At 37.7% G+C, this 21,209-nt stretch overlaps 1 protein-coding gene across 6 annotated transcripts in view; it reads right to left on the minus strand.

Moving 5' to 3' along the window:
* CFAP54 (cilia and flagella associated protein 54) overlaps positions 1-21,209 on the minus strand; it is a 311,472-nt gene that overhangs the window by 276,953 nt on the left and 13,310 nt on the right. For all 6 annotated transcript variants that reach the window (XM_082739254.1, XM_082739253.1, XM_082739250.1 and 3 more), the window contains exons 4-9: positions 18,862-19,033; positions 14,375-14,433; positions 7,325-7,468; positions 5,546-5,659; positions 5,321-5,422; positions 286-484 (exon numbers count right to left, since the gene is read on the minus strand). In XM_082739254.1, the coding sequence (XP_082595380.1) occupies positions 286-484; positions 5,321-5,422; positions 5,546-5,659; positions 7,325-7,468; positions 14,375-14,433; positions 18,862-19,033 (790 nt within the window). The remainder of the gene's footprint in view (positions 1-285; positions 485-5,320; positions 5,423-5,545; positions 5,660-7,324; positions 7,469-14,374; positions 14,434-18,861; positions 19,034-21,209) is intronic.

Here is a 21,209-nt window from a genome sequence, read left to right on the forward strand (position 1 = left end):
TTTTTTTTTTAGATTTTATTTATTTATTTAACAGAGAGAGAACAATCACAAGTAGGCAGAGAGGCAGACAGAGAGAGAGAGGGAAGCAGGCTCCCTGCTGATCAGAAAGCCCAATGCAGGGCTCAATCCCAGGACCCCAAGATCATGACCTGAGCCGAAGAAAGAGGTTTAACCCACTGAGCCACCCAGGCGCCCCAGATATCATTTTCTTATATGTCAAATACCATACTAAAATTTTTGTCTTTCATGTTATACCATAATATATTATTTTAACAAATTATTTACTTATTAAAAGTTCTTTTCCTGCCATAAACAGTTCTGAGACAACATCACGAACTTCTACTTCATCTGTAACAATAGATCCAGTTTGTAGTGTGCGCCTATTTGAGTCAGAAAGAGCTTCTAAGACGGCCAGAAACCGGGATGCAGTGCTATCCAACATCTCATCCAACAACCGCTCTGTGACAGTACGTGGCCATGGCAACTGGAATAAAAAAAAAAAACTACAGTCCACTTTTTTAGAGTTCTACAGTGTTTAGTATTATAAACAAAGATAAGCAAGGAATATTTCATTAATGCTAAAAGAGAGAGTGGCTGGCCTGTCAATGAGATGGCTACTTTTATGGTGTTCATTTCCAAGGTGTTTCTCCAGACTCCATTGATGTCATGACACCATTACATCAAAGGCTGCTATTGCTTTATGTCCATGTTTCCAAGGCAGCAATAAAAGGCTGTTTGTTTATTTCTATCTTTTTATTAGGGCAACATCAATCTCCATATGCTTTGTGTTACCTTAATCACAGTCTTCAGGAACTGATATTCAAACTTCGGTTGCCTAGGAATTTCTCAGGAATGCTTTTTAGATTCACAGACCAAATCTTGAGATTCAGTGGGTCACTTTTCATAAGCACCACAGGAAATTCTAATGCAGAATATCCTTAAACCCAAATTTGAAACAATATTTTACAGTATAAGTAGCTAATCTTGTAGTAGTTAAATGAAAGAATTGACAGCTATACATTAATATGCTAATGGCTGTTAGAGCCCTGTATGAATTCCCAGCCACTTTGCGTTGTATCATCCCAGAATGATTTCCCCTCCTGCCTATGACTTGCCACTACACTATTCTTCAGACAAAAATCTGTTCTCTGTATTTAGATTACCAGTAAATAAAAGAAGTAGCTCTGGTCAACTTTTCTAGACTCCATATCCAGTTAGAAGATACCTGTCATATTCCCCATGGTTCCCCTCTTCCTCTCCATCCTGGGGCAAAGTCAGAGAGACAGAAAAACATAAACAGGGTTAAAACTGCTTTGGAGTATTTTTCCCCAAACAACCAACTTCTCTACTCATTAGCTTCTATGACTTTTCAATCCATAGGTTAACTTATAGGTTAAAAACCTCAATAAACTTAAATTTCATGCCCTAGCCTCTCTTTACTAACAGACGTAAGGATTTCTTCTAAGATTTTTACTGTAAGTTAAAACAGAGCTTTCTAAAATTATACTTGAAAGCATTATAAATTTTCTAATAATTAGACATATTCAAAACGAACTTATAAAAACCAAAGATTAGACTTAAATTGCTTTTAGAAATACCATAGAAAAACTAAAAAAAGTGAAGCAGAATATTTATCAAAGCTGTAGATGAATACCAAGTAAAAGATTTTAAAACATAAATATTTAAAAGATCTATAAAAAAGATTTAAGGCAACAAAAAAACAATGGGTTGCCAAGCATGACAAGCAAAATATTAATGTCTATAAAAATGATGAGCTCAGGGATGCCTGAGTGTCTCGGTGAGTTAAAGCCTCTGCCTTCGGCTCAGGCCATGATCCCAGGGTCCTGGAATCTAGCCCTAGCCCCGCATCGGGCTCTCTGCTCAGCAGGGAGTCTGCTTCCCCTTCTCTCTTTGCCTGCCTCTCTGGCTACTTGTGATTTCTATCTGTCAAATAAATACATAAAATCTTTTTTTAAAAAATGATGAGCTCATTCAAATATATTTTTTTCAAATATATTTTAAAAATTGAAATCACTAGTAGATAAGTGGTCAAAACTGTGGAAGGCAAAATTCACAGAAAAAGGAAATAATAAGAGTAAACACAAATATAAGGGAAAGTTGGATCAAAGAAATAGTTAAAATGACAAGCCATTTATAAAAACTGAATTATTCAAAAAGTAGAGAGGGATGCCTGGGTGGCTCAGTCAGTTAAGCATCTGACTCTTGATTTAGATTGAGGTCATGATCTCGGGGTTGCCAGATCAAGCCCCAAGTCAGGCTCTGCACTCAGGGCAGACTCTATCCTAGATTCTCTCTCTCCCTCTTTCTCTGCTCTTCCCGCTGCTCTTTCTTTCTCTCTTTCTCTCTCTCTGTCTCTCTCAAGTAAATAGATAGATAGATAATCTTTTTTTAAAAAATAGCAAAATGATAACAACTTGTAGTGGATTGGTACATGCAGGCTGTACTCTGCATAGCTATTTCAGAAATCAATTTGGGAATATATATCAAGAGAAATAAAAGTGACTGTATCCTTTGATTCAAATCCTGCATCTTTAATTTTGTCCACAGGAAATTAAAAAAATAGTATATTGAAGCTGTTGATTACTTCAATATTTAGAATAACAAAGAACTGGAAACCACTAAAATTTTAAATAGTAATAAAAATATTTGACAAGTTATGGTACAAATACTGCATAGAGTATGCTAGACCATCTTGAAAAACATCAGGATGGATGAGAAGCTAAATGACATGATCCAGATAGTCTGTTCCACTTCTAAACAGACATGGCATCTATGACATCTACTCCATGAGATGTATTATGTTAATTGAGAAGTATTATTCTATTATGTTAATATATTATGTTAATCCCAATATAATATACCTAGCCCAGTCAAGCTTAATTTCTCACTATCCCCCAATGAACTTTGTTTGCTCCTGCTTCTAAGCTATGATCATGATCTGGTCCTGTACTTAGAATGTTTTATCCTCTCCTCCCTATACACTCAAATCCTGCTCATTATTCCAAGGTCATTCAAAAAGACTGCTCCTATATATTCTACCATACTTGTAACCACAGTAGGGATTTGATACATTCTGTTAAATGAATGAGTGAAAATAAATAATAGTAATAACTAATATTCCTGAGGACTTTCTACACACCACAAACATTCTAAGGGCTTTACATGTAATTCATTTAAACTCTACCATTATATCCTTTTTAATACTTACCACAAACTATAATTACTATACTTATTTATTATGTAATTCCTCCACTAAATTTTATCTCCTATCTATCTTGTTTATATAGCAGGTACTATAAAAATATTTATTGAATGAATCACTAAACAGTCAATCATTATTAGTATGGATTAGTAGTCCTTTAAAGGAATCCTTTGAAAGTCAAAATGATAAACTGTCAGTTCACAATGAACTGCCAAATTCAGAAATGTTTTATAAAATAGATTTAATATTACAATTACTTTCTATTTTAGACACATAAAATTATTTCATACATATAAAGCAGAACATTCTGCAAAGTATGTCAAGGCAATATACTATGACTTTATAAAAAGGGTATGTTGACTATTCCCTATAGAAACTACCAACTAAACTAAAAGATATACCACCAGACCTTTCCATAAAATAATTACCTTAAAGAAAACCAGAAATAGATGTGTTTTTAATATAATTTTTCTTAGAATTTGAAATGTTTTTCTTTGAAAATATACTTAATTTTTATAGAAGGATGATTATAAAGCATAATAATATGCTAATTAATGATAGTCTTCCAGCTTTGGACACTTAAATTTGGCTTTCTCAGAGAAAAAAAAAATTGCTAGTCAGAAAAAAAACCTACCCATTGCTTTCTTACAAATGCCAGAGGCTGTTACTACTCAACAATACCAGATGCGGGCAGTTCCACAGCTCATCCAAGAAATTGTCCATGATTGAGCAAGTCACTGCCCCCACTGACTATCCACCATTGGTCAGTAAGGGATATGATTTAAAAGGATATATGAAATGTACCTCTGGGCTCAGCAGTCAACATGCCATAGTCACACTAAGTAGCAATAGAAAGCTAGCATGCATGCCCAAAAAATTTTTATATTTAGATATTATGATTTATTTTAGAGAAAAGAAAAATAATTTTTCCTAAATGTAAGAAGAAATGAGTGAAGAAAGCAGCAGTTTTTGGAGTATTGAGAAAGCACTGGACGAGCGTCCTGGGGTCTAGTTTGCAGCATAGCCAGCAGTTGCCTTTGTCACCTTGAGGCCATAACTTAAGTACTCTGGGCTTTATTTTCCCATTTATAATAATAGGACAGGACTGAACCAGGACTGAAATTTCTTAAATTTCTTTCAGGTTTTAAAATTCTACTACCCTCGTATCCAAAACTGCTCAGCTTCCCCTTCACTTTCATTTTCAGGCCCTACCAAGAAGTTCACAAAAGAAATTTACAGCCATCTAGAATAGTCAGGGACGGCTTTTAAGAAAAAATGAATTGGGCCTTAAGGGATACTGAGATTCAGAAGGTCAAGGACAAGATAGTGGGAGAAGGACAAGGCAGGGGGAGAAAGGGCAGAGAACCCCAGAAGGTATAACTATACCCCAGACTTCCCCCCTGACAGCCCTTAGTGCTGCTGACCAAGCACAGTTGTGGCAAGGAGAGCCATATGATGAGTTTTGACATGTGAGAAAAGACCACTGTCCCTTCCATTCTGGGCATTATGGCCTGCACAAGATTCTCCAGAGCTTTCTCAAATCCCCTATGGCAGAACAATGCCAACTTTCAAAATGAGGGCTTCTGCTCAATCTGACCCTTAATCTGGCAGTCATGAGTAGAGCCCCCTATGAACTATCATAACCATGATGCTAGCGAGAAATAAAGTTTATTTTAAGCCACTGAGATATGGGGGTTGTTTTTGCTACAGTGCAGCCTAGTTCCTAAACACTCCCAAGGGTAAAGTCTGAAGCTAAGGAGAGAAGTGTCTCCACCTTCTCTCCAACCTCAAAGCCCACTAAGCTAACACCATCCAGTCAAAGACAAAGGCCTCCATGGCTCCACTCAAGTCCACATCTGAACCCTTCCCAGGCTCTTCTTCTGCATCTTGCCCTTTAAAGTTACAAAACTGGGATTGTGGGAAGGTACAAATGGAGTGAGGCTGTGTCCACAGTGGGAAGGCATTCCTCAATTTGCCACTGGTGCAGAGAACAGGGGGTAGGATTTAATACTGAGTAACTAAGCTTCAAAGATGGGAGGTATAACAAAAATATCCTGCAAAAAGAACCTGAACAAGAGAAAATACTCTTAGACTTACGGTTTGAGCTTCCCTCAGGTTAACTCTTATCTTTGGTCTAAAGACACTTTTGCTTTTTCTTCTAGATTCAAATACTCCCCTTTTGAAGATCATCACTGCCATCTGTCTCAAAAAAAAGAATTATATATGAGGCACCAATGGGATGCACTTCTCAAGCACTAATACTAAGTTCTTAATCAACTATATAGTGCAGTAAATTTCTTTCATTTCATGAAATTTTTATACCTTTATTGTGGCCTCTCTATAATGTCTTCTGGATTCTTCCTGTGATTGTGAGGAACTCATTAATTCCAGTTGCCTTAGCTCATCAATTTTAGCTAAAGCACGCCGAGCAAATGCCTGTATGCAATTAAAATAAATTTAATTCATAATAAATGAGAGCATAGCGATTAAAAATGTAACAAGACAGCAGGTTTTATTCTCCCAGATATTTGATTTAATTGGTAAATTAAACTCTAGGTTGATGCTAACTCCTTATAAACACTATAAATATCCCACCGATCATTTCCTACAAGCGTCCCAATATTCTGCAGGTCTAAAGTTAATAAACTGTCAGATATGTTAACTTTACAAATCAAGAAAATGCCAGAATTCTGTACTTCTTTTAAGAAAAGCCAAATTCTGTAGCTTCATATAGATGATCACTTCTCTGGTATCGCATACACACACACACACACACACACACCCCTCTCTGAAATACTAACCTTCTTACTAAAGCATCCTGTACTATCTAGTCAACTGTTCACTTTGTCCACTAAATCGTGAGGTCCTCATATGGTCTTATTTATTTTTGTATCTCTAGTACCCAGCATATAGGAAGTATCTACTAATATGCACAGAAAGGAAGGAAGGAAAGGAGAAAGAAAGGAAAGGATGGAGATCTGCTTGTTTAATCAGATCTCCATTATTATGATTCTCTATAGTTCAATTTATGTCATCTGTTTTACCATTTCTTGGAAATGTTTCATCTACAACTTATAATTTTTCATGAAGATCCTTTTAGACATAATAACATATATGAAGGGCTAAATTTTCCAACAAGAGAGAATTCCAATAGGAATCAAATAGTCCAAACTGTGTATATGTTCCATTCCCTGACAATTTTAACAGCTACAGAAACACTAGTACATTGTAACTAACTGTACATGCATGGTGAGTCATTTCTAGAATGTACTCTGGGCTAGAAAATGTACCCCCAAGGGCTGTATAAGGCTATTCAGGATGAGCCACAACAATCCAGCCATTCAGAGTAAGTTTAGACAGGAAACATTTAACGTAAAGCAGCTAACCAGCCCAATGGCTGTGAACAGGATGTGAAAAGAAGATTTGTGCAAGTGTGAAGGCTCTGTCCTGCTCAAGATTTCCAGTCAAGAGGTTCAGTGAGGGTTGCAATCCACCCCCCACTGCACTCACCAGACCATACACTCTGGTGCAGGGATGTGCTGGCCTAAAGGAAGGGCTGCCTGCTTCTGATTCTCAGGTACAATATACTGTAGAGAAGACACCTTTTTCTCACTGACACAGATTTACCATAAGGGCTAATAGAAGCCCCTAAGTTATATTTCAAGTAATCAGTCTAAAAGATACACAGGAAAAGAAGAAAAACAAGAAATATCATATATTAAACAAACGGCAGCTGGAAGCAGAGAAAGGCAAGACAAATGAACTGTAGGGAAACAGAATATAAAACTAAACAGGGAAGGAAAGTGACCTGCATACCAGCATCCAATGAGGAAAGTGTCCGATATCTTGTTCAGACAGGGGCAGAGGAAACGGAAGTGAATGGAGAAGAAAGGAGAGAGCAGAATGTAGAACAAGAGATAACAGAATGGAGAGGCCAAGCACATTTCTGCAAATAAACCCTGGGACTTGTGTCTTCGTCCCAATGCCATTCTTTAGGTTACATTTGTCCGTTTGTGTTTGTGTTGCTGGACATCTGAAGAAGAAAATACTAAATAACTTATACTTTAAAAACTGGAATCCTGAGAATGAAAGGCGGCCCACCTCTCCATGAATGCCAGCTTGGCAATCATAGTAGCACTGGCAGACGGCAGTGTAAAGAGTAGCTCTCCAGGTCAAGTATCTGACAGACAGGAGGGGGACCGAGCATTCCATACACATGCTGGCCCACAGGAGGTACTCTAAGGCCTGAGGAAGAAAGAGAACACTCAAATGTATTTTCAGTTTAAGCTAACAATGATGATTTCTATCTAATATAATCTAATTATAAGTTGTGAGCACAAGCTGCTGACTGCTTAAACCAAAAATACTATAAATAGTGAGTCAAGAGAAAAGAAGCATTTCAAAAGCAAAGGATTAATTTAAAGAACTCAAAATCTCAAGTTAGTTATTTTAAATGTCTTGCTTCTTAGCTCCTAAAGTGCTATGAACTCAACTGGTTTTTATTAATATCTTTCAAGTGTCACCAGCAGTGTAGGAGGTAATTTACATAGATGTTTCTCTACCTACATATCTACATTACATTCAGTGACATTAATATGCTCACATGTGTGTGATTCCAAAGCTAGACTGTAATCTCTCGGAAAAGAATGGCACTTTTTTATTATACCACCAGCACCTGGAAGAATCCCAGGTACATAGCAGATATCTCCAACTGCTAGTAAATGAATTCAGTAGACAACCTCAAAGTCAGCAGAACCAACGCAGGAGAGCTAACAAGTCTTTGAGACTTCAGAAAATAATGATAATAAATTTGGACAGCAGAATAAAGTCCTTCTTCCTATAACAAATTTGGCCTTCAATAATTGAGGAAGTAATTAAGGAAAAATAGGTCTGCAATAGTCAACTCTTGGAAAGGCAAATCATCAGAATGGTCCGGGAGCTTCATAGGCATGAAGCAACCCCCCACCCCCCGTGACTGACATAGCATTTAATAGTAAAAATAGATAAAACACTGGTAATATTCAGACCCTATTACCATCTCTGGAGCCTTCAAAGACAGTATGTACAACACATGAGCAAGCAGCTCGGCCTTCTCATCTAAGAGAAAGAAATCTGAAAGGCCAGAATTCTCCACTATCTAATCAGTTTTTATTCCAAAGGAAAAGAGAATGCTGGAAGTAGAGCAGAGTTTGACACAGAATTATAATATTCTTTGCTATCCACTAAGCTCATCCCACCAGAATATAAAATCACTTAGGAAAGGGACCTTGTCTGTCTTATTCACCATCATATCCCTATCTCCTAAAACTATCTGGCATGTAATGATAAATATTATATAAATATATGTTGACTGACTGACCTTCATTAAAAAAAAAATCTCTAGTTAATGATGCTAAATGAGGAACTATGTTAAGTAATCATAGAATCAAAGGGCTGAAAGTCAGTCTAATTCCATCCCTACCAATATCACTGGCACCATCACCAAATGTCCTATACCTTTCCAAACCAAGAGTTCTCACCTCTAGCAACAAGGAACATGCCATCAGAAGACAATTCTAAAACATGAAAAGTGCTTTCTTAATCCGAAATGAAATCCACCTTGATATACCTCCAGTGCACCGGTCCTAGTTACGCATCCTGGAATAGCATAGAACCACCCCAAATCCACTTCCAACATACAGCTTTCCAAGAATCAGAAAACCACCTATGCATCCTGTCTTCTCCCCATCTCTCTCTCCAGGATAACCAACCCTGGATGCTTTCAGATCTCCTAGGACTGACTTCCCTTCCCCATCATGGTTAGTCTCCTGTGGTTTTGCTCCAAGCTGCCAATGTCCTTTGGGGTGCATGACTTCTCCACAATAAAATGAAGCTTTCAATCCCTGGTTCTGGACACTACATCTCTACTAAGTGGGCCCAGGGTTGCTTTATTCCTGTTGTTGTTGTTGTTGTTGTTGTATGCTAACTTTGCCACGCTATGAACTGAGGTGGAATTAGCAGTCATCCAAATGAATTTTCTCCCATTTATTGCCCAAAAACCCTACTGTGGATTTTTGCATATGGAATGTTGTGGTTTATGGGGGTATGGGATCAAACCGTGTATATATTTTTCCCTTTAAATTCTCATATCTTTTCAAAACCCCTTGGAATCCCTAATATTAGAAATCTCACATTTCAAAATAAAAATAGCTTTAGTCACTAATTGCTCATATTACATTTGGGTTCATATGCAGACTTAGAATAAGTCAATCACATATTTTAGTGCCATAAGGGACCTTAAAAGTAACCCAATTTAACTCTAAGAGGCCAAACTGCTTATAAGCAACAGAGCTGGGGCTTAGTCTTTGGACTCCCAAGCACAGCAGCGTTGCTTCCACTACATGGGGCAGCCTTGACAAAGGGGGAGTTCTGGAAACCAAGCATGCTACTTGGGCTTTTGAAAAACTGTCAGGTTTAAAGATGAAAAAGCCATTTCTAAAACAAAAACAAATCTTAATTTGTAGCCTTTTTCTTTTTTTTTTTTTTTTTTAATTAATTTATTTTTTATTTTCAGCATAACAGTATTCATTATTTTTCACCACACACAGTGCTCCATGCAATTCGTGCCCTTTATAATACCCACCACCTAGTACCCCAACCTCCCACCCCCCACCCCTTCAAAACCCTCAGATTGTTTTTCAGAGTCCATAGTCTCTCATGGTTCACCTCCCCTTCCAATTTCCCCCAACTCCCTTCTCCTCTCTAACTCCCCATGTCCTCCATGCTATTTGTTATGCTCCACAAATAAGTGAAACCATATGATAATTGACTCTCTCTGCTTGACTTATTTCACTCAGCATAATAATCTCTTCCAGTCCCGTCCATGTTGCTACAAAAGTTGGGTATTGGTCCTTTCTTTTTTTTTTTTTTTTTTTTTTATAAACATATATTTTTATCCCCAGGGGTACAGGTCTGTGAATCACCAGGTTTACACACTTCACAGCACTCACCAAAGCACATACCCTCCCCAATGTCCATAATCCCACCCCCTTCTTTCAAACCCCCTCCCCCCAGCAACCCTCAGTTTGTTTTGTGAGATTAAGAGTCACTTATGGTTTGTCTCCCTCCAAATCCCATCTTGTTTCATTTATTCTTCTCCTACCCACTTAAGCCTCCATGTTGCATCACCACTTCCTCATATCAGGGAGATCATATGATAGTTGTCTTTCTCTGCTTGACTTATTTCGCTAAGCATGATACGCTCTAGTTCCATCCATGTTGTTGCAAATGGCAAGATTTCATTTCTTTTGATGGCTGCATAGTATTCCATTGTGTATATATACCACATCTTCTTGATCCATTCATCTGTGGATGGACATCTAGGTTCTTTCCATAGTTTGGCTATTGTGGACATTGCTGCTATAAACATTCGGGTGCATGTGCCCCTTTGGATCACTACATTTGTATCTTTAGGGTAAATACCCAATAGTGCAATTGCTGGGTCATAGGGCAGTTCTATTTTCAACATTCTGAGGAACCTCCATGCTGTTTTCCAGAGTGGCTGCACCAGCTTGCATTCCCACCAACAGTGTAGGAGGGTTCCCCTTTCTCCACATCCTCGCCAGCATCTGTCATTTCCTGACTTGTTGATTTTAGCCATTCTGACTGGTGTGAGGTGATATCTCATTGTGGTTTTGATTTGTATTTCCCTGATGCCGAGTGATATGGAGCACTTTTTCATGTGTCTGTTGGCCATCTGGATGTCTTCTTTGCAGAAATGTCTGCTCATGTCCTCTGCCCATTTCTTGATTGGATTATTTGTTCTTTGGGTGTTGAGTTTGCTAAGTTCTTTATAGATTCTGGACACTAGTCCTTTATCTGATATGTCGTTTGCAAATATCTTCTCCCATTCTGTCAGTTGTCTTTTGATTTTGTTAACTGTTTCCTTTGCTGTGCAAAAGCTTTTGATCTTGATGAAATCCCAATAGTTCATTTCTGCCCTTGCTTCCCTTGTGTAGCCTTTTTCTTGCTCCTAAAATCTCAAAAGAATATTAATTTAGAAAAAAAAAAAAAGTTGATGGGATTTCAGTGAACTGTTGTCTTCAGAGGGGAAAAAAATTTTTTGAAAAACCCAGTTAAAAGAGCCCAGCAAGAGCCTGGCTCAGGTGCAGAGCAGGAAAAACCCACAGTTTATCAGCTCGGCCACAGGATGGCACTGCAGCATCATTTATGTCATCTTGTACTCTTGACCGGAAACAACATTGACGGGCATTTCAAAGTTTGTATTTCGGGTTCACCTAATGGTACCTGGAATAATTTGACAATAATTGTTCAAACCACAAAATTTTACTAAACTATTTCAGTTCTATAGTAACATAAAACAGAAATAACTTTTTTTTTAAAAAGATTTTATTTATTTATTCGACAGAGAGAGATCACAAGTAGGCAGAGAGGCAGGCAGAGAGAGAGAGAGAGAGAGAGAGGAGGAAGCAGGCTCCCTGCTGAGCACAGAGCCCGACACGGAACTCTCAGGGTCCCAGGACCCTGAGATCATGACCTGAGCTGAAGGCAGCGGCTCAACCCACTGAGCCACCCAGGTGCCCCAGAAATAACTTTTTTTTTAAATGAATAGATTCTACCATATTTTCTTATGTTTGCTGAGTATCATACAGTTTTAAATGCCTCCGGAGAAACTACAGATTAAACCACAAGTGAAAGTGAAGTTGTGATTTGTCTTTAGGAAAAGAGCCTTCAGAAATCTTGCCTCCCTCCACTCCCTAAGGTTATACTGTTGACCTGTGTTTCTGATCTGGGGAAAGTCCCTGGTCAGTCCTGGTCTTCAGGACATCTTCAGGAATATAATCATGTTGAAAAACCATTAACCCCCCACTCCTCCATTTGAGTGGGTGAACCAAAATGGGATAGGTCATGACAGGATTAAATTTAGTCAACAGGCATGCATTACTCTAGTGGTTGATACGCAGTACAGTGTAGTGTTGGCCTCAGCAATACTTCTCTGTGAGACATTGAGCCTCAGCTTCCTCATCTTTAAGGTGAAGGCAATAATAGCACCTTTCTCAAAGTGATGGTATGAGGATTAAATGAGACAATACGTGAAGAAAGTGCTTAGCAGCATACCTGATAAATGGTAGGCATTCACTGAACAGATGATGATGATGATGATGATAGTACCTACCTCATAAGGCACCTACGTTGAGCATTATATATGCAAAGCCCTTCACACAATACCTAACACACAGTAGGGATTCAACAGTAATAACAAATGGGAGCCATAATGTCTAGATCCTATATGAATAGGAGTTTAGATTGCTCTAGGACGACCCCAGGAAAAGCCCAAGTATTCCATGTCAATTTCTCTTTCTGTTGTATGCTACAACAGACTAGAACTCTAAAACTACCACAGAATCAGAATCCCTCATACTGAGAAGTGCTCAGATGTGGCTAGTCCTCCAAGGGCTTGTCCCCGTTACAGCTCAGGAATCAACTCACCAGCTGAGGGCTTGGGAATTTCTGGATGAAAATTTTTAATTTCAGTGAAATTTCTTATACTGAACCAGCTGAAAGAACCACATTTCAATCTTCAAGTGCCAACTGTATGACCACCCACCACCTCAAAACTCTTGCATCTCTCATTCTCCCTACTCCTATCCCACAAGACTGGGAATTATCCTCCTTCAGCCCTTATTTTGCCAGACAAAAGCTCAAGTTCAATAAGAGGGAGAGGAGATGTCTTATGTAGGATTTAAATAAGAAATACTTTTGAGATGACTATCACATGAAGCTAAAATTCTCTCAGCATTAATAAGTACAAACACTAACAGTTAAATTTTGGCACAGTTATCTCTGTCCTTCGAGGCTTTGGCAGACAAATGCTGTAGCAGACCAAACTATGATGGCTCTGTGCAGCAGTATTTGTTGCTACGGCAAGTGCAACAGGAGTATGCAAATTCTCTTTAGGAAATCATCTGGAACTGAATGTGGAATTGTTGGAATAGTGTGTAGGCCACATTTACATTATTCATGAAACAGTCTCCCTTCATTTCAATTTACATTCAAAGCACAGAGCTTGCTCAAGTCACTGTCAGTAATAGAGCTTTTAAAAGTGAGGAACAAAACAGAGAGAGAACACATAATTAATGTTGTGCATCCAGCACGAAAGTATCTTTGCTTCCATTTTTATTTTTTAAGCATTGTCAAATTTTAAGATACTAGGCTATATTTTGAGGAAATAAGGGGGAAAAAAGTACCTGCACTGAGTGTTAAAATATTCAGCATAAGGTTTTGTATGCAGTGAAAAAAAACAAAGCAGTAATGTTTAAGATAGAAGAAACAATTCAAGCATGCTCTTGACGGAAGTATATTCTCCCTTCTAGGCCTATATTCCAATGACATTGACACATGGAATAAATATGTCTCCTACAGACAAAAAGTGCTACCAACATTGAAGGGAAGTGTCAGCCACTTCCTCAAGCTAAAACTGAGCGGCTAAGTACTAGGAAGTATGAATCTTATTGTAAAATAAAGGCCCCTTGCCTTCAGGTCATAACTGGGACAGTGTTTAGGTGGACATTCACCCAATTAGCATGTGAGCCATAAGTCAAGTCCAAGCTGTTGGAGGACACTGAAGTCCAAACTCCATAGCATACATAGAGTCACCATACCTTTCATCCAAACCAGAATACTTCAAGGAGCGAAAGGGAGCTATTAATAATTACTTATTAATAACTAGTTGTTAATTATAACTGTTTGTTACTAATTATGACTATTTATTAATAACTATAATAAATAATAACTATTAACAGTTACTCTAGGACAACAGACATAAACCAGGATGGATGGTCACCCTACCTAAAGATAAAGTTACCAGAGGAATGTTCAGCATCAAGTTGACAAGTAATGACTAATCTGAGAGACTGAGAGACACTGGAGATCACCTATCAATTTTAGGAATTTTTTTATTAATATTTTATTATATTTTTATTTTTAGAAATGATCATGTTAAAGTAAAAGAAGAGTAAAACTATATAATAAATATTTATTAAATTTTTTAATGTAATTCACTAATTTTCTTTGTTCAGCACTCAATGCTAACAAAAGTCTTGAGAAAAACAGGAAATACAGAGCAAGATATTTTGTCAGTAAATTTCATACCTTGGAAGATTGACCTATGATCATCAGTTTTCTGCAAATGGTATAAATGTAAATGGTACCTAGATGAAGAAAAAGACTGTTAACATATTTTACAGTTAAATAATGGAAATTTTATATCCTGATTTCTGTGATTTAAGTCTATAGTTCCTGAAACAAGTGATCTTATGAGACAGATAATGGTTAGAGTTATAACCATTACAGTTTTTTTGTAACTTGCAGCCAAATCATCAAAAGAACTAATTTGACCATATTTTAAGTAAGGAGACATAGGAATCCTTTAACCTCATTTGAAGGACAGCATAAGTTTTTAAATATATTAAACAAAAGAATACTTAAGTAGCAGAATTTATATACCCTTTGGTTTTATAAAATGCTACTGGTGCCTATGGTTTATGACTAAAAAATTAAAGACTGATCTCCAAATAAGATTAGAATACATATTTAATCAAATGGTACATTACTAAACAAGGACACAAGGAAACTCATGATAACTTAAAAATCAAAACATATAATAGATTGTATTTTATTTATTTGCAGTCTCATAATATTTACCCCTTCATTAAGGTATGTCTTATAAGCACTCTAGTGAAAAACAGCATTTCCAACTCCTATTTTAGAGCATTCAAGTATGGCTTTTTGTTTTTTGTTTTTGTTTTTTACAGTCAGGCCATTATTTAAATGAAAACAGAAGGGTAGAAAACTGGTAGAGCTGGGGCAGGGGTGGGCAAAAACATCACCAGACATCTCTCTGTATACAAAGGACATTATCATGCTACAAACATACCCCAAAGATAGTAATGTGCCTTAAAAGGCATGTAATTATAATGACAAGTAGTCTAAATATTTTCTATAAAATATATGATCTAAAATTCATAACCATCCAAATTCAACAATTACGAATCCATGTTCACACTTAAACTTTAAAAGCTTCTGAGAAAAGAGCATCTGCTCCAAAAAACACATCAGTTGATTAAAATACACTTGTAAGCATAGCATAATAAACATTAATTACATAAGTCAGTGACAAAAAAATACTGAATAAACTTTTAAACACTTGCAATACCATAAACTTTATAGAGAATGCAATGGGTCTTTAACATTAAAGGACTCAGCCTTCTTAGTGTGACTGCTCTAGGGACATGGCAGTAGTTATTTCACAAAAGGTTCACTGGGGAAGAACCACTTGTCCACTAACAGCTCAAGCCCAGCATTCTTAACTCAACTTGGCTTTGTTGATGTCTGCTCTTAATCTTTAAATACGAAAATGTCTGTGTTTTTTTATTTTAAAAGTCACCAAGTAAGGATACCCAGAGCAAACTCTTGCCTCCCTGCAAAACATGTGATTCAGGTGTAAGTCAGAAGCCTGTGTAAACATGTCAGTAAGAGAAACTAGGGAATTTCAGAAGACCTGAGGACACTGCCCTCAAGAATGCCCTCTGTATTTTTCAAAATAAGATTTTAACCTTTCCAGACCATATTAATGTGCTGACTATAACCGAATCCTTCTTTGATGGTACAGGATCTTGGCCTGGCCCAAAAATTCCCATTGCAGAAGATTGACAGAGAGTAAATGACATAAAATGGAAAACAGTTTAAATCTTTACAATCTCAGGCTATTCTGGAACTTTGTTTTATTTTTAACCAAATCCCTAATACAAGTTTATTGCTTTGTCATGTGGCTTCTTTTCATCAAAGATGACCACCACCAAAATAATCTGGCTATGTGAGTGTTGAATGAATTGGGTTCAGGTTGGTTGTGAAGTAAAGTTTTATGCAACTGTCATACACCCAGTTAGAGTTTGTGAAAGAACTAAAATTGGTTAACTATCTTTAAGAAAACAAGAGTGTGGAAGCACCTGGGTGGCTCAGTGAGTTAAGCCTCTGCCTTTGGCTTGGGTCATGATCCCAGGATGCTGGGATCCAGCCCCGCATTGGGCTCCCGCTCAGCGGGGAGCCTGCTTCCCTGCCTCCCGCCCCCCCCACCCCGCCTGCCTCATCTTTCTCTCTGTCAAATGAATAAATAAAATCTTTATTAAAAAAAAAAAAGAAAAAGACACAAACCAAGAGTGTGATGTGTAACAGTCAATTAAAAGTAAAGAGAATCGTCTTAATGTCTGACAGAAAAGGTAAAATGCATTCTGATAAATTGTAGGTCAATTTATTTTTCACTCCTCAAACTCCAAACTTTAAAAACTAAAAGGTTTGCACTTGTAAATCCCCTAGTCAGAATGCCCTTCCCCCAAATATCCAAATGTCTTAGTCAGATGTTTACTCAAGTGTCATCTCAGTGAGGTCTTCCCTGATCATTCTGTTTAAAATAGCAGCCCAGCCCCAGCCCAAACACTGCTCTCTATATATCCTTCTTCGCTTTTTCTCCATCACACTCATCACTCTCTGACACACCATTTAATTTTGATTTATCATCTCCCTGAGGCATTATGTAAGCATGAGAACAGTTTTTGTCTATTGTTCACTCCTATGTCCCCAGCACTCAGAACAATATGTTGCACTTAATAACTTTGAGATGAGTCCATTAAACAGGGACTGTAATTAGAAAAAATTAAGTATATGCGTCTTCCACAACCCAGCAATCCGACCGCTGGACATAAATCCCTGAAAACTTTAACACAGAATTATAAAAGGACACACATAAGGATATTTGTTGCAGAATCATCTGTGCAATTAGAAGTAGGGCAAACCAGGTGCCCATCTAGAGGGGTGTATGAATATCTGGAATACAATTCAACAGACAGAATTAATGAACTAGATTTATATATAAGAACCTGGTTCCATTCTAAAACCACGGCATTGAGTAAAAAAAAAAAAAAAAAAAATATGTAGGAAACAATAAAAATCCAAATAATGATACCATATGTATAAAAAAGCACACATCAAATAAAGTTCTGTAGAAGACACAGAAACTATTGTTTTGTTCCGTTTTTAGAATATTGGGATTTTTGGATGTGATCTTAAAAAGACTGCAGACAGGGTGTTATTCCACCTCTCAAACAAGGCCAACTGCAAGACCCAACCCTCAGCCCAACCACTCCTTCCTGAGCTCAGAACCTCTGGTCCTGCTCAGACCCTGCCAAGATACGTGAGAAACTTAGGGGGAAGGACAGCAGTGGCTCCTCAGGGAATCACAGATCTTCTTGAAGATGATTAGACAAAAAAGCTTAATAGGCACTGGACTGAAAATTTCTTCCAAAATCAGGCTCAGCAAATGTTAGGGTCTAATTTCAATCAAAACGTCAAAAAAAATTATTTGAGCAGGAGGAAGAGGGAAAAGGCTAGGAAATGTACTTTCAGTTGCCATGGATGAGGGAAAATCCAGTGTTTTCTTTCAAGGTATTTGGTCCTGGTCTTACACACTGTCATTTTCCTTTTAAGAAATTATTCAGAGATCAATAAAGTAGGTGACTGACTATAACTTTAAAAAGAATGTAAGGGGCACTTGGATGGTTCAGTGGGTTAAGCCTCTGCCTTAGGCTCAGGTCATGATCCCAGGGTCCAGGGATGGAGCACCACTCAGCAGGGAGCCTACTTCCCTGCCTCCCACCTGCCTGTCTGCCTACTTGTGATCTCTTTCTCTCTGTCTCTCTCTGTCAAATAAACAAAAATCTTTTTTAAAAAATAAATAAGTAAAAAATTTTTTAAAAAAAGAATTTAAATTGTAACTCCTTCAAGAGAAAAGCAGATGCTATATTTTGATAGCTAAGATTTATTCCACAAAACAACTATACCATATATATGTTATTCGCATACCTATACAATGTAGATATATATATATATAAATACACTATACACACGTATGTACACATACATTCTCAGAGTTCCTTACTCAAAAGCAAGTAGGACGAGAAGGTTGATGAAAAGAAAGCAATAGTCACTGGACAAAGTATTTGAGGAAAGGACCAATAAATGGATGATGCTTAGAACTAGTCTAACCTGCCGTGGTCCTTTGACCCCTTTACCACTTATATTTACATATTAACCATGCGCCCTACTTTTTCATACCTGAAATTGACTGTCTCCACAGCCTCTGACCCTCCCTTGAGCAGGAAACCCAAAGACATGCTTTGTTAAGTCCCTGCTTATGGGGACAAACTAAAATACAACAAAAATATAAAAAGGACAAAAACAAAATACCCATAATCATCCTATTATGAAATGAATGGGGCTTTTTAAAAGAAATTATTTATATTAGGAGAATTTTTTTTAGAATTTGGATACGTAATTTGGTTTTTTGTGGTTTTTAAATTTTTATTTAAAATCTGGTTAGTTAACATACAGTGTAATATTAGTTGCAGGGATAGAATTCCATGATTCATCACTTAACATATATAAAACCCAGTGCTTAACACAAAGCGCCCTCCTTAATGCCCATCACCCACTTATCCAAGATAATCAATCAAATTACGATCAAACTTGGCATCTAAATAACTTTCTGAAAGTTGTCATGCAAAATAGACGACATTGGCACCTACCATTGAAGATAATCCAGCAAAGGTGCTCCTGTGGCAAAGCTACCTGCATGATGAGTCTCAAGGAGGACAGAATCTGCAGACACTGGGCCACAGAGTCTTTATTCTGCAGATTCACATCACTGTCACAGACCAGCTCATATTTGCAAATATTTTTGCTACTTAAAGCATGAAACTGAAACACAAAGAAAATACAAATTAGAATATAAGTAAGGTTTATGCAACTTAGAAAAGCATTTCTTAAAATGTGAAAAAAAAAAAAGAAAAGAAAAGAAAACAGAAATGATTCTGCTTAAATAGATTATATCGTGCTATAGAGTGAATGTTTGGGACCCCACCAAATTTACATATTGAAACCTAATCCCTAGTATTTGGATGTGGGGTCTTTAGGAAGAGATTGTCATGAAGATGGAGCTTTCATGAATGGGATTAGTACCTTTTAAAGAGACTCCCAAAGAGCTCCCTACTGCCTTCTGCCCTGTGAGGAACAGCCACAAGACAGCCATCTATAAGCCAGGAAGTGGGCCCTCACCTGACACCAAATCCTCTAGCACCTTAACCCTGTGGTCCCCAGCCTCCAGAACAGAGAACCTGATGTTATTTAGACCATCCAGTCTATGGATTTTTGTTAAACAGCCCTCAAGGACTAAGACCTATGGAAAGAAATGTAGTAAAAGAGGTTTCTTCAAAGCATCCATTTAGTTAAGCTTACTTGTCCTTAGTCACAAAAATTTCAAAAGCCGAAAAAGGTACAAATTTTATTTCCAACAATATAGAATTGAGTTACACTTTGTAAATCCTCCTCATTAGTATTTTAATCTATTAATCTGGATGCAATTATTACCATTTATACAATTCATTCAGCAAATGTCTGCGGCACACCTCTATTTGCCACATTCTGCTAAGCAATAGGGACTCAAGGACAAAGATGTTGTCCCTGTTCTTGGCAGAGGGAAAAGCATTCCAGGCACATGCAATGTTAGGAATCCTTAAAGTCGTTGCTGTAGTCACTGAATTGAAAGTCTTTTGTAAATTTGGGTAAAAAGGCTTAAAATAAAGATATTAGGAATGCCTGGCTGGCTCAGTTGGAAGAGCATTCAACTACTGATCTTGGAATCATGAGTTTCAGCCCCATGTTGGGTGTAGAGATTACTATAAAAAATCAGCTTTGGGACTCCCAGCTGGCTCAGTGGGTGGAGCTTGCCACTCTTGTTATCAGGGCCATTGAGTGTGAGCCCCATGTTCGTGTAGAGATTATTTAAAAATAAAATCTTTTAAAAAGAGAGAGATTAGGCTATTAAGGTGGTGCATGGTCAGAACATAGAGAACATTTCACATATGGACTTTAGCCAAAGGAGAAAGTCAAAGGGCAATGGAATAAAATGATCTGATTTACAGTTTAGAAGTTTAGAAGCCAAGTCTGACAAAATTGGGGAAGATGAAAAGCAGAGTATGGAGCACAAAGCTACAGGCAGGGGGACTAGGAAACTCAAAGGCCTTTGACATAGTCCAGAGATACCAGAGTCCTGAAATAGGTGCTAGAATCAGGGATGAAGAAGAAGAAAAAATTTTTATTAGGATTTATTTATTTGAGAGAGAGAGCATAAGGATGTGCACACATGCTGGTAAGAAGGGAGGGGAAGGGGCAGAGGGAGCGGGAGAGAGAGAATCCTAAGCAGACCCCACACTAAGTGCAGAGCCTGACCTGGGGCTCAATCCCAGGAGTAGAGACCATAACACCAGCTGAAACCAAGAGCTGGATACCCAATCAACTGTGTCACCCAGGTGCCCCGCAAAAGGAGAGATTTAAGTTTTATCTGACTTAATGGGATTTAGAATTTTTTAAAGATTTTATTGATTTATTTGAGAGAAAGTGAGTGAGAGAAACAGTATGAGGGGGAGAAGGGACAGAGGGAGAAGCAGACTCCCCACTGAGCAGGGAGACCAAAGCAGGACTCTAATCCCAGGATCCTGGGATCATGACCTGAGCCAAAGGCAGACACTTAACTGACTGTGCCATCCAGAGTCCATGGGATTTAGATGTGGGAGGCAAGCGAGAGAAAGCGGTCTACAGTGATTTCTGTTTGGGTGAGTGGCTGGTACCAATTATGGAGGAAAGGAAATGAATTCACTTTAGGATATGTGGAGTGTGACATGTTTGTGTGTGACATAAATCTCACAAGAGAGATTCTAGTTAGAGAATCATCACTACTGCTAAAGCTGTGGCAGTGCACATGCACTAGCACAAATGGGCCTTCCTCTAATATATGTGATTTCCCACTGGTATACATGTAGACTATTTCTAGCCATCCTATAACTGGTATCATAGAAAAAAGAGATTTATTGACTGC

This window comes from Mustela nivalis (genome assembly GCF_964662115.1).
Source record: "Mustela nivalis genome assembly, chromosome: 7".
Taxonomy (NCBI): Eukaryota; Metazoa; Chordata; class Mammalia; order Carnivora; family Mustelidae; genus Mustela; species Mustela nivalis.